At 33.9% G+C, this 15403-nt stretch overlaps 1 protein-coding gene across 4 annotated transcripts in view; it reads right to left on the reverse strand.

The window, feature by feature from the left end:
- The window catches only part of alpha-Catr (alpha-catenin related), a 164030-nt gene that overhangs the window by 36534 nt on the left and 112093 nt on the right, over positions 1–15403 (reverse strand). For all 4 annotated transcript variants that reach the window (XM_076525392.1, XM_076525390.1, XM_076525389.1 and 1 more), the window contains exons 3-4: positions 6158–6435; positions 5100–5336 (exon numbers count right to left, since the gene is read on the reverse strand). In XM_076525392.1, the coding sequence (XP_076381507.1) occupies positions 5100–5336; positions 6158–6435 (515 nt within the window). The remainder of the gene's footprint in view (positions 1–5099; positions 5337–6157; positions 6436–15403) is intronic.

The raw sequence follows: 15403 nt of genomic DNA on the forward strand, positions 1-15403 counted from the left end.
AAAATTTTATTCGTGAGAGTTTATTCCAATAAAATTTTATTCGAAGAATTTATTCGATTATTATTCTATGTATTTACTCGATATATTATTTGAAGAATTTATACGAGATATTACTTGAAGAATTCATTCGAAATATTATTCGAATAAAATTGTATTCGAAGAACTTACTCGATATACTACTCGCAGAATTTTTTCGAAACGTTATTGAGATAAATGTTTGTTCGGTGTATTAGTCGAATGAACGAAACACGTGAAGCAAAAGTAACAATAAAAGAATATTTGTCACATGTCTGACCACACGCTGATCATTCTACTGGTACTGTACTATGAGGCGTCATTTGTAGTAATTACTAGATCGCTGATAATTATGTAAAATAAAAATTGACCACCTTAATTGCAACACACTAAAAAAAAAATAAAAGTTTGTCTCTGTTCTTAATAGTTCCAGTAGCTTGAAGATAAAGTGACAGTAATCTTGAAGTCGTGTAATCTTTTTAGTGGTTTGTGTTTCTCCTAGTCAGTTTTTGTCATAACTGTATAAAATCCACGTTCTAATAACTAGCATTGAAATTATTTCTCTTTATTATTCTTATCAGAACAAAGAGATTCTATTTAATTTCTCGTTTAATATACTCGTTTAATATTAAATGTAATCAAGCACGATCAAATCAAAGTTGTAATTATTTAGCAAACATAAAAGTTCTTTGTTCTGATTAATATATCTACATTTGTCTGGACGAAATATTTTAATAATTAGTATATATATTTTAATAATATTTTAATATTTAGTTTCAATAGTTTCAATATTTAGATTGCAATATCCAGTCTTTCGTAAGTTTCGTTTTTTATCGTTCTGTTATCGGTATCACATCATCTTACACTATTCCGAGCATTTTAAAATTTTCAAGGAAATCAAATTTTTTGGAATATTGTCTGAATAATTGCATCACGTTTCACAGCACTTCACGTTATTCAATTTTACGTAATCCAATTATAATCGGAGTCCTTAATGGCGTTATGTCACAAGTTTAACGCTGAACTTCTAGCGTTCATGAATTTCATACACATTTAAGAATTTTTTATTCCACTCTTTATTTGGAATCTCTTAGCGAAGAATAATAATCATTTAATTAAAATTAAGGGGGAAACAAATCGTCGAACACATTGATCAAAATCTAGTAAATTACGTATTTTAAACTGTATAGTATACTTCTGCGGTGCAAATAAAACAAAGATTGTCGGCGAATACTGTAATAATAGAAAGAGCTATGAAGAGATATGTACGAAATTGCATTGCCGTGCAGTCGAATCCAATAATTGTTCAAAATGATTTCCCTCGAAAATAGCTTTTCAAATAGAAAAATTCCATTCGGTGTATCGATTTATTTCGACCAAGAGAAAATTCTTCTTCTCCGGTTATACTACAATTTTCCTTCAACATATTTTCTTGAAATTCGACCGAGAAAATTCTCTTGTTACCGTCTTTCACGTACCATATATATTGAATGTGTCTATAATTTTATACTCAATTTATCCGTCACACGTCTAAAAATTTATTACGCGATTCAGTAAAATGAATGATACTACTTCATGAGAATAAAGCGAGTCGCCTTATATATTTTTAAACCTCGGGATTTTCCTGAAGACGATTTCCAAAGAAATCCCGTTGTTTCGCTTCACGATTTCTATTTTCCGTTCCAGAATCGATTGATGAAACCGTAATAGAAATTGCGGACGACTCTTCCAAATCCGAGAACAATAACACCATCTTCGGCACCAGCGTTTTCCTTCCCACGAAGTAGTCCATGCAGTTCAAGGTCATCGAAATCATGCGTTCCGAGAAAACTATGAATCACGAATTCAGCGAAGGAAAGCACTTTGGACTCGTTTCAAGTTGTCCAATATATTTCATTTCGAACGAATCTCTTTTCGACTGTACGACGAACGCGTCCGTGTTTATGGGCAATGTGGGAAGACAATAAACAGCACCCAGCGGCGCCAAAAATCCGTGAAAACACAGTGGCAAGAGTCATTTAAATCATAGCAATGCATAGGAACTTGCATCGAGGACGCGAAAAGTTTCGGCTTGTTAGTGAACCGTTCGTAGAGTGTTATGCAGTGTGTCCCGCATTTTTGTGCACATACTTCATACTGCACAGCGAGTTCTACGAGTAAAAAAGTAAAGCTCAAATATTAAGAATTTATGACATTGAATTTATTGTTCATTTCAATTGCTTACGATTTCGTCGTATCTTTCACATTTCTTATTCTCGTCGTGACTTCTCAACAAAGCATTTACGGACTTTTTGTTCTGTAACATTTTAATAAACCAAATAATAACCAATTGAAATGAACAATAAATTCAATGTCATAAATTCTTAATATTTGAGCTTAAGACTATAGACTAATAAGACTAAAGTCTAAAATAAAGTTTAAAATAAGACTAAAGTCTTATTTTTGCTTGCAGAACACACTCCAGATGTATGTATGTGAGGAAAAAATGCGGAACACCCTGTAGATTGCAAATGTGCACAGTGCCAACTGTACAGTGTTTTTTTTATATCATGGCGCCATTTTTCTCTGTAGCGTTTGTTGTCAGTTGTGATGTCATTACATATTGTACACTAAAAGTAACGAAATAATTACACATCACTGTCCAAATAATTACACATTGAACGCACTATTAAATAAGGCATTATGCAAACAAGTAGAAAATAATTGAATTGACAAATTAGTATCTCCATTTACTCAGATACTATTTAGCATTGATAAAAATTGTACGACCGGTTCCTGATTTAGGAACATCGAGATTTCAGACTGTTACGTTTCGCAGTCTCAAATGCAGGTCATTGCGAATCATAAAAAGCAAATAACGACGCCACCTAACTTACGAGTGCGTGCTTAAACTTAACGACTAGCCGACAATCCTCGCCGTAAACGTCCAGCTATGCACGCATATCACCAGATTTTAGGTACATCCTAAAATACGATAAGTATACACTGCCTAACAGCTACGGCCACTCAACCCACAAATAATAGTCCTTGAAAACTCCCGCTGTCTCAGACCTGCTGTATGCTGCTGACTAATTGATGTTTAGAAACAACCGGAGCAGAAATGTAAATTCCACCAGCACGCGTACACTGACGATGATAATTAACCCCTTGACATACAAAGACGTTTCGAACACGTCACGTGTTTCTTATAGCGTTGCGCAGGTTGACGAAAAATATTGTTAAACCAGTTAACCGTTTCCGACGGTTACTTCGTCTAAGTTACGGTCTACATCGTGATGAGTGAAATCGTCAAAAACAGCTAACTGGTTAAGAAGGATATATACTTTGATGTCCTTCGTTAAATTACATATTTTATGGAAGTATCGTATTTCGAAAGTATCACATGATCATGAAAAAATGCATTGAAATGTGTATCACGATCCTTCGAGTGATCTTGAACTACGAAAATGAAGGTTAAAAAGAATATAAAAACCAATGGAAACTGGGAGAAAAGCAATCCTTGTGGAATACTGCGTTGTCATAAATATCCCTGAGTATTTTTTTAAAGATCTTTGCGTCAGGGAAAATGCGAAAAAATAAAGGTAACATTTTCAAACCTTGAAAAATTTAACGCCTCCGAAGAGTTCCGCCACCAAGCAGGCGCAAATTATTATACAACCTCAACGGGTGCTTTTGACAGGCAATTTATATCGCGTTTCATCTTTGATTAATATACTACCGGTATATATGTTTACTAACACCGGATGAAGATATTGTTTTAATAAAATAATTTTTATTTAATAATTCAAATTTGATGACGTTGGTATTAATTTAGATGAGGTGAAAGTAAAAGCGAGCCAGCTTCCAAACTTTCGCAAGTTTAAAACTATGTGGCTTGTGGTTTATTGCCTTCGATTATTCACGTACTCTTTTATACCTCGGTACTATGAAAGTTTTAATGCTACTTTATCAGCTTAAGTTTGTGTCAAAATCAGCTGTTACGTTCGAATTCTCTTTTGAATTAGAGTGACTGTTGGTTACTCGAATTCAATCGTGAAAAAGTGTAAAATTCGTACAATTATGACTTTTAAAAATGGTTCGGAATGAATCGCTTCGATAAGTTTCGCACTGCTGAAAAGGTGAATTCGTGCCATTTTGAAATTCGCAGCTAGATCTCTTGTAAAATGAAAATTCTATTTCTTAACTCATAGTGAACATGGCTGTGCAAACATCAAACTAAAATAGGGTACTAAATGTATTTTGAAAAGTCTACTTTCCCTTACGATCATTGCTACGTGAGTATATCACAAACCTAACTCGCCTATCGAAATTTTCAATCTATAGAGTACGTGCATAGAAATCATATCTATATTTGTCCCCTATTTCGACATTAACGTTCAACGAACGAAATTTTCAATAATGTTTAAAAGGAAGGCAGAAGAAATGGATTGATCAATTTGTACTCTTCTCCTATTTCAACATTAATATTTAACAAACTAGAATCATCAACGATACAGTAATTTCTCTCTAATTTGCTCTCAGATTGCGCACAGAAATTGACAATTAGAGAGAAAGAGATGCGATTATTCAAGTCTCGCGTCTCGTTTTCATAGTTGTTGAGGCTTGAATAATCTTATCTACTCTTCCCAAATTGTCCATTTTTGTGCGTAATCTGAACGCGAATTAGGAAGAAATTACTGTATTTAGGAAAGAAACAGAATAAGTCAATTGAACAATCTACACTGTTCTCTTACCTCAACATTAATATTTAACAAATACAATCGTCAACAATATTCCAGAGAAAAATATAACAAGTGAATCGATCAATTTACACTCTTCCCCTACTTCATTATGAGCCTCTAACAAAGACAATTATTAAGAATATTTGAGAGAAAACAAGTGAATTGATCAATCTATACTGTTGTCCTACTTCAACGTTAACGATTAAAAACGAAATCTTCAACATCATTTAAGAGCATATGAAATAATAAATCTACGTTCTTCTCCTACTTCAATATTAAGCTTGAAGAAACGAACTCTCGAATAATGATTAGGTGAGATACGGAATAAGAGAGTTGATCAAAGAATTAGATTGCTTTGCCAACCTTTGGCTGGTACTTCGGCATGTAGCGATACAAGACACCGTCTTTCACGATGAAGTGTATCATGTCCATGGCTCTTCTCATCTGACAGAACACGGTGTCCCTGTTTTCCCTGGCCGATGGACATTCCGGATGCCTTAAGTAGGTTTTGCTCGACGTTAGCAGCATCATGGTACTCCTTTCCAGAACTTGCCGGGACGCGGCCATCTGCGCCCTTCGCCGTTCGTCTTTCAAGTCGTTCTGGAATTAGAAAGCATTGCCTCCGTTTATTTCCACTGTTACATTTAACCGCCGACCCTCGGATGCTATTTTGCAGCGGGGAACCATGGCAAATGGCGCTTTTACCGACCATGCGGGAATGCGATTACTATGCCGCCGGTCTTCAAGTAATTTCAAGGAAACACGAAAAATTCAACAGGCGGCTGCAATAAAGAGGCAGTCGGCTATACTTTCGAGCAGCTAGCCGCAATTTTGTGTAATTCATCTTGAAATTACTTGGCAATCAAGGTCACCGTTTCTAATGTACTGTAAATTGAGGATCGACTAATATCTGTGTCAGAGAATTTTTATTCTGAATACGTAGTATATACCTTAAATAATATTTAAATATTATAGCAGTCTTGTTTTTTTATTTAAACTAACAATAAAGATGATAAGTTCCAATTTGCGTATTATTTTTTCCACCATTACAATGACTAGAAGTTTCTCAATTGTAATAATTTCTAAGTAGAAGTATAAAATGAAAATAAAAAATATAAAAATGAAATTAATAATTTCGTTGACAGAATACAAACAGTTAAAGTGAAATGTTAAGAAGATTTACTATATCCAGGAGCATGTAACTTGTTTCTTAATTTTTGTCGGTGAGCGTATGTCGATTTCCGCCACATGTCGCAAAGATCAACTCATTTTCTCTGTTGTAGGACGTTAATTTTATAAAGATAGTTTCTTTCTTTTTAAGTTTGTGGAATTCATATGGATGCTGATGCATGATTAACACCTCAAAGAGCAAGTACTTACACACCACAAGCGTGAAGATGAAAAGATAGTTGGCAACTTACTTGGCGATCACCCGTTAGATGTGCCAGGTCCACCATTTCCGTCCCGAACTGGCTGAAAGCTTTCACGAATTCGGTGAAGTTCGAGACGTACTCCAGCCGATCAAGGATGGTGGCCACCTTGTCTTTCGCACTGAGGAGTTGATTGACCACGACGACATCGGCCACCAGGAGGACTCTCGTCACAGAGCCCAGAAGACACCTGGCAGCTCTGATCACCGCGCTCCGATCGGCTAGGCTGTCGTCCATCATGCATTCGCATAATTTTTCGATCGCCGAGCCTGGAACATCATTATTTCTCCGTTAAGAATGACATCTCATTGAACTGCGGGTTTTTATGGACGATAAAAATTGTCTGCGTTAACCCTGGAACGATCAAAGTATTAGAGAAGGTGCAAGGTTCGCTGTCCGTGCGTTAAGTAACTTTACGAAAACGGTTCTGCATCGTTTTCGCTCTGAATATTTGTACATTAATAATTTACTGTAAAACTGTGCACATTGCCTTGTGAGTTCCTACGAAAGTTAAATGAGCGGTGACGTGTTTGTCGAGATTAACAATTAAAGTTCTGTGTCAGTGTCTCGCAGACTTCAGAGTTTCAAGGAGCAGGTAAACATACGATAATCTGTTAACATTGTTAACAAGATTCGTGGTGTAGCTTGTGCATAGTTCATCGTGGAATCAAGGCTTGTCAATTTAGAGCACCACGATTAAATTCCACGAACATCGAAATTGTCTTACTTATCGATTAAAAACCGAACGTTTATAACGCGAATCATAACAAGGTTCGTTCATAAAAAATCGTGACTAGAAACAAACAGTAAAATGAAACAAGATTTCACGCGGTCAGCGCAGAAATGTTAAAAAATGTTATTCATTCCACGGCCATACGTATGCATAACAATTTAATATTTACGCAGGATCTGAAGTTCAATCATTTTCGTTCGATAGATATGAGTTTTTGACATCGCAGTAACTGCACGTAAAAGCGAGGAAAAAGCCGATGTGTGTTCCCCAGGGTCCCATTACACAGACAGATATTGCATCCGCGAATAAACAAATACGTAACAGCAATAAAACGTGACAACGTTTAAACTGGACTATTTGTTTGGAAGCATGTACACAAATGTTCACAGGACGCGAAATAGTCACTGTAATTTATTTCTTTGTAAGTGTTTCAAATAGAAACTCTTCCAAAAAAAAGAGACGACCTAACCCTGATCTGTATGCTAGAAACATCATTCACTGTATTTTGACAAAAATACCGTGACCAAGGTGTCGGAACTTATTGAATTTCGAGAGTGAAAACTCGTCGAAAGTTTTCATACATCTTTAAAAGATTAATTGTATATTTTATTTAATATTGAATTATATAACAGTTAATAAATACCTTATTTATATAGAATTAATAATTATATATATAGGTTATATATGATTATAATTACATAACAAATTTATTATATATTATTATCTTTATATTGAGTCTTTTTGAATGTGTATTTATAGTTCAATTGTATATAAATATATATAAATTTTAGCAAAATATTTATATACAATTAATGAAATAATATTAATATTATATTTATTCTTTTCGGTAGGTAAATTACTTTGGCGTCTGTAGAATGTTCGTGGCTGCCAAATCGACAGCCAATCTGTCAACGGTGAGCGAAAATAATTAAAAAAAATCAAATCCTGAAGCAACGCCGTCGACTCTGTCCCTTTGAGGTTAAACGAAACCGCGATTGCACGTTTTTCGATATATTTTTATCAAATGCAAAACTGCAAGTTACATTTACATGCGATTTTTATTATATGCAAAATGTCTATGTAAATCTCCGAATTGCAGGCATTATGATATCGCTGCTTCGCCTGCCTCTGCTATACGGAAGCCCAGTCTCCAATGCCATCGTTCCCCCGGCAATCGAATTTCCTTTCATCTTTCACGATGAATATTTATCATCTTACGGAATTGCGTTGAACGTGTGACCAAGAATATTCAATATAGGCGGTTCGATTTTTCACGGAAAATTACGCACGATTCCTCGGCACAGTAAAAACCATATTCAATTTTTCCGCTGGAACAGTTTTCACACATAGATATCGGTCCTTTTTTCAGTTTCGTGGGTCAAAAATATTTCGACAAAAAGTCAGACGCTTTAGGCAATTCTAAAATTGTTTAACATAGAAACAAATACGTACATACCTAGAAAAAAGTTTATACTTTTACAAACAAGAGAATGACTATAATTATATAAAATTATCATTGTTTCATTCGCTGTTTTAGTAAATAAAGAGTAGCAAGCGATACCGTATTGAGAGAGAGAGAGAGAGAATTCTGTTATTTCTCATATTCTTTCTATTGGGTTTTTATGAAACAACGCAATTGTAATAATAATATAAACTTTATTATATTTATAATATAATAATAACATTGTCCATAACATTGTTGAGATATTGTTTAAAGTGTGCACAATTTACTGTATAATCGTTGAATTGCAAATGACAACTGAAGTTCCATGTTATACGGTTCCATTAAATATACGGAATATGCAAAGTGGGTACAGGTGTTCCTCTACAATAGCGTGTCAAAACAATATCCATAAACAGTCTGTGTAGGCGACTATAACATCGTGCGTCCTCCGTGGAATTCTGTTCATCCACTTACTTCGTGTGTATTTTCTTCATCGTTTCTATAAAAAGCGAAACTTCTCTGTGTCACACAAAATATTGAACCATCAATTAAATTACGATAGAATCGACCAACCCGTTATAAAAATGGAAAAGTCTCGAGGTGAATGTTTATGTTTTACATGAAAGTAATTGTCATTTAGGATAAAAATTAAATTTACATGCAAATAGTAATTTTGTAATTGTAATATTATGTAATTCTATGTAAATTTGTCTATGAATTTAATTTTTTGTAACGTTACATATGCATGTACTTTTTATTATGGATTTGCGTATAAATTTAATTTTTTACTCTGAATTTATATATGAATTTATGTTTTATTAATATATGTAGAATCCATATATAAAATAATAATTTTTGTAAAACTGTTTAGATTCAAATTTATAGTAAATTTATATAAATTGGTATATAAATTTAAGTTTTATTATTTTGTGTAAAAATATACATATATAATTATAAAATATATATAATATGTAATAATAAAATATATAATATATAAGAATAAAATACCATTTGTATTGGGCCTAAAAATTTTCAAATATGTGGTTGTTGAACACCAAACTGGAACGTTGTTTTCTAAGTAATTAAGTAACACGAACAAAGCAAATATCCGATAACTAACAGTAAAATAGTTTATCTTCACATATGTATTCACATTTGCATACAGAATGGATCGTAAATTGTGAAGTTTCCATATTATGTAAGTTTATTCATATCACGAGAAGCATTTCCGCTGTTTAAAGAGATTTCCTGTACCTAGATTGGCCTGCCTTTAATCTGCTTTGACTAACAACCAATTAATGCTGCGTGGTCTGCACTTGTAATATTTCTCAGTCTTAAATCTTCACGCTACTTTTTAGACTTCTATTATCGTTCGCTTGATTTTAAAAGCTTCACCATTTCAGCTTTTATCGAACGTGCGTTCCCATAATACTAAAAGTTTCAAAACAATTAATGGTGTTCGCGTTGCAGAATTGCGGAAATTTGGTTTTGTTAGACGTGTCTGGAGCTTCGGTGATAAATAAAGCCCAGGCACACATATCCATACGACACCAGAATGCCATAAATCGTCTGATTTTGATCTCGACTGGAAGTTCCGTTCCGAAAACCGCGAACGTTCAACTGTATATTCTAGATTCTCTCCTGTCATATCTTTCTCTCTTGTACTCTATCATTCGGTGCAGATTTACTTATACCTTTTTTTATGGAAGCGATGTTCATTTCTAGATTGCGGGATGTGTCGGCAAGAAATTTATTCTAAATAGTTTGCCTCACGAGTACGAACAACGAGCGTTTTATTTGCTATTTATTTACTTTTATGGAGCGCCCATTTAATATAAATACACCTTATATTTGTAGAACAGCACGAGGAAAATTCCATCAAAGGAAAACTGATGTATTAAAAACATGTAGCCACTTTCGAAATTTCAATTGAAATTATTTGAAATACTCCGAGATCGAAATATGCTATATTTGTAATAACGTGATCAATATAATTTAGGTCACCGTTATAACATTTATTAGAGGTACAAAATTATTTGTGGAGGTTCAACAATTTCAATATGAAGAAAGTAACGCTCGTTAATTCTTGACGAATTTAATGAGATTTAAGGTTACAAGATTATTGAATTAAAAATGGCTCTGAGCTGCACTTGGATTTTTCATTAACATGTAATTTCGTATTTCATGATTTCATTTAATAACGACGTTACACAAACTAGCTGAATTCTCTCCAGCCATCATTACTTTCATTTCAATTTAAAACATCGTATCAAGCCAAATTACATTCATTTCGTTTCTTACTTTAATATAGCAGGAATGAAAATATTATAATTAAACTGCAGATCTTTGTGCAAAATAAAAAGTGTCTACATAGACACTTCATAATTGACATGAATTATGAGAGACAGAAATTCAATTTACATTATCTTTTTATCATTTTAGTATGCGCAATAAATATGTGTAATGATAATAACAATTTCCGGTTTCGTTCACACCGCAATAATTTAATTGTTTACGGAATTTCAGTCCCTCATTTTGGCAGCTCTTCTCGAGCAAAATCCAGCTCGAACTTCGATTCCGTACTTATTACGAAGTTCAGCCGGATCGTACGAGTTTAGAACTTCATATGTCATCTGTCCGTAAATTCTCGCGCTTGTCAATACCGAAAAATAAAGTTCCGAGACGTCTCACGCTTCTAAGAGGAAGTAAAATGTCTTTCACGACGGTGGACGAAACTTTCAGGGGTAGGTATCCCAGATTTCCATATAACAGAAATCTCTTGCGACTCTTCTCGTCATTCGTGTCATTCGCCTGGTTTGAGAGCAACGCATCTATTGTGCATATTTGCGACGAAGAGTACATAGACGTAAAGGATAGAAATGATATAGTGGTTGCCTCTAAAAAAGTATAGTAAAACAGTATTATAGTCTTGTAATTGTTTCTATATTAATTAATATAGACACAATTGTGCAGACAGAGGAATGGTACATTTTTTGTTGAAATGCATTTGTCACTTGAGTTTATTTTAATATTATATGAGTTTATTTTTAATAGGAATGTGTGTGTTGTTAACAGACTGCAGGTGTTTATGCAAAATAAAAGTTCTCTGTATTACTTACTCGATAAAGGAGATAAACATATATTTCATTTCTCAATGATTTTAATGGGTTGAAAATATTATAAAAGTAGTTTGATATTCTTTAATCGGTCTCACTGTTTTGTATTTGATGTTATCAGTTTTCCCATAAATGCATAAAATTCACGGTCTTCATTAAATTGTAAGTATTTATACGAATGTAAATTAACAATTCTTATGATATCAATAATCACTCGATTTGTGAATGCAAGAAAGATTGAAATTAACAGTATCATCCACATTGTTCAATAATGCTAACATAATAAATATATATATATTTGTTATGTTCAATTTATTATTCAAAGATTATTCAAAGATTGTTTTTGCGTTTATATGCAGGGTGTTCCACAATTATTTTAACAGCCGAAAATGAGAGGTAGGTGAGGTCATTTGAAGTAACATTTTCCTTCGCGAAAATGCGATCTGCAGCTTTGTTTACGAGTTATTAACGGAAAACACTGACCAATGAGAGGTGACGGCGCGAAGTTTGAGAGCCCGCAGCACGAGGCTTTGACAGATGGTCGGGACGAACTCGTGCCGCGTTTGAAGTATTGAACAAATCACGAAGCGAGAAATTTTCGGATTTTTTCTTTACGTAACAGTGATATTTTTAAACTTTAATATCATTTACGTACTTTGTTAATCTTCATGTATATAAATAAATAAATTCGAGATAAAATTCAACTAACATCTTTCAAATATCATTACCCAATTCAGCAAAGTCTATTACAAACTGATTGCACGTTACCATTAACCCCTCTTGCACTATCAGAATTTCAAGATTAATTAAGACGAGCACCTATTACAAAAATGTTCAGCCCACTGTCTCGCTAAAAATAATTTGCGTACGATGCATTTTGTCAATTATCCCGTTGAGCAAATTATGCACAGCCCGTCGATTTTCGAGTGACGCCGATAAGTATTTCCAGTAGCGTGGTTTCAGAAAAAATCAGTGTAAAATGCTCCCGAAAGCAGAAAAAAAAAGAAGAAGCTCGACAGAAATGTCACGCGAAAACGTGTGCAAGCACTTTCGCAACAAGATAAGATTCGTATCTAAGATTGGACAGGATTCAATGAGTTATCGATTAATGGCCGAATGAAAACCGAGACCCCTCGGATTAATAACGTTGAGAAAGTTTAATGAAGCGTTAACAGATAGCGTTTTTGTATTCATCTATTGCGCCCGGGTCGAGAAGCAAACGAGGTAGAAGAGAAGATATAGCGTTGGATTCGACTAAATCATCTTGCCCCGCCGTACCCGACCCATTCCTTTTCATATGATCGTGTAATAAGTGTTCCCGCAGTCCGTAATAAACACATCATCGAGCTTCCACAGTCGCAAATATTCGCCGATATCGACACAATTACCAGCTTCCACGCTGGCACACTTCGGATTTTGTAACGTTTTACCATCTTATCTCCGATATAAATTTATCTAAGACAATTATCCGGATCAATACTTTCTGGTCGAATAATTTATTCGAATAACGATTATTCGTTATTTTTATTCTATCGATTAATTCGCGATGCTTTGGTTCGTGTTCGCCGCAGTTTCGATGAATTAGGAATAATTCACAGAAGATATTCGATCTTTTGAATTTCTGTAGTTCTCCATTTCGCGCGGATAGACTCCGACGATAACCTAGAATGGATGACTGGGTAACGTAATCAGTTCAGTCGCCTTGATAGCGAAACCTTATGACGCCTTATGCAGATCGAGTATCAAATACGCCATGCAATCCCCTTGACCCAATTCAACAATCGTGGAAGTGTATTGCTTTGTCCTGATTCAAAATGTTCTCCCCAAAAATCCATTCTCCTAATGCACTTTTTTTTTTGCTAAGTAAACAGACCGCTTGCTCGCGAAATCTCGTTGCTGCAGAATATTTTAACGCGGAAACACACGTATCATAGCCTTACGGTACTCTTTCTATGCTGGAACTGTTCTTGAAATTGTAGCTCGAAGTTCTACGTAATAACTTTTGATAACAGTGCTTTACATTAATTAATAATTAATAGAACTTATGCTAAATTAATAACTTATGCTAATTAATTAAATTAACTTATGCTTGTGTCTTATTTAAAAAAAGGTATTGATATCTGAAAATGAAGAACATATATTATAGATAATTTGTCTAGTTGATAGCGATCTATTATTTGCATTGATTTTTCAGACTTAAAAATTAATCTGCCTTCAAGATTATGGTACTTAATAAAATTACAAATGAATACATTTCATCTGTTATATTTAATTTTGTAATAATTGTTCAAACAGTGTACAGTAATTTACGCATATAAAATGTAAGTTACTTAAATTGTAATTTAAATACAATAGAAAGTCATAATAGAGAAAAACAAAAGATTGAATCGATTTCCTATCACAAGTTAGAAAAATGCTAATTATAATCATTTTAGTGCATACAGGGAAAATGTTGGATTAATTGGAATCCAAACACAGTAACAAGTAACCGAAATGCATATGATAACAAAATAATTATTAAATAATAGGATAATATAGGATAACAAAGTAACTACTAAATAATAGGATAACAAAGCAAATATTAAATAATAGGATAACATAAGATGAAAAGTAACTTGTTTGCTATTGTCTGATAGCATGATTGGTAAACAATGATGTTTGATTTTCCACAGAAGGACACTTAAAAGGAGGCTTCGATTTTTCGTAACTCAGTTACACGGTTGAACATAGCAATCAAGCCATGAATATCACACACGTATTGCGTTTTCTTTCCCTCTGTGACTAATAGCCTGTGTAGAATTCTGAATGCATCGTATATACACATGCTAATTGCACTAATATTTAACACATTGCCATAATATCATACGGTCTAAGTAGTTTATTCAATCAAATTAAAATTGGATACGTAAGCGATAGACGTAAATGAATTTTTCAATATTTTCGCGTCTTGCCGATCTGAATAAAATTAATAGAACAATAGAACTGCAACAAAATTAATTTTGATACACATAGGTAATGCGGCAGGCAAAGTGTTAACGTAGCTTCACGAAGAAAATGAAATTTTAATAAATCTGTGTTATTAATATGCATTTTCCATGGTACAGTAATTAAAGTGCTGAAATTCTTATAACGATAACGCATGCGATTAAACCAGCAAGCTCTCCCCTTGAAAGTTTAATCAACTTTTTTTCTTCCTCCGCAGTGTAACGAAACTATTTTGGGGGTTAACGCAATTTCATTAACACGATGCTTGCGAGAAAATCCGCCAGAACGGTGAAACTGTGGCGGAACCTCTCGAGGTTGATTAGCCTATAGGAAGCAACGGCCGGCATGATATTTCAACCAAAGTGGAATGTGTGCAGGATGAGGCAGATTCGAGATTATCTTAAAGCGAGGCATTTCCTCGATATCGGCGTTTGTATTCGGAGGCGCTGCGTCGATCGCAATTCGCAAGATTAAACGAGAAGAACGGAGATTCGCCGGAATGGTTTTCTTCCTCGAGCAATTTCCATGAATGGAAGCCAAAGGACTTGAAGAGAATCGAAGGCAATCAACACTCGTTCGTTCTCTTTAATCTTCAAAAGGATGTTTAATGAGCTGCTAGTTTCCTTTAAGCGCCGCGAATGGAGCTACAGTCGACATTTATATTTGTGCTCCCAGAAATGATGTGTAACTATAGATATACACATACAAATTTAACGAATTAAAACGACTAAGTCTTAAAGTCAAAGTAAAACATCATATGTACCTTTATCTATCTTCACTGTTTAAATTTATAATAAAAATTTACTATAATCAAGATCGCCCCCATTTAAAATCGATTAATCTAAATTTCTATTTAAAATACTGAATAAAACTTCTAATAAAATTTAATCTTTTATTAAAAATTTATTATAATTTAATTTTTCTTATCTCATATTAAAAATATACTGAAGTAAATATAC

This window comes from Megalopta genalis, chromosome 11, assembly GCF_051020955.1.
Source record: "Megalopta genalis isolate 19385.01 chromosome 11, iyMegGena1_principal, whole genome shotgun sequence".
Taxonomy (NCBI): domain Eukaryota; kingdom Metazoa; phylum Arthropoda; class Insecta; order Hymenoptera; family Halictidae; genus Megalopta; species Megalopta genalis.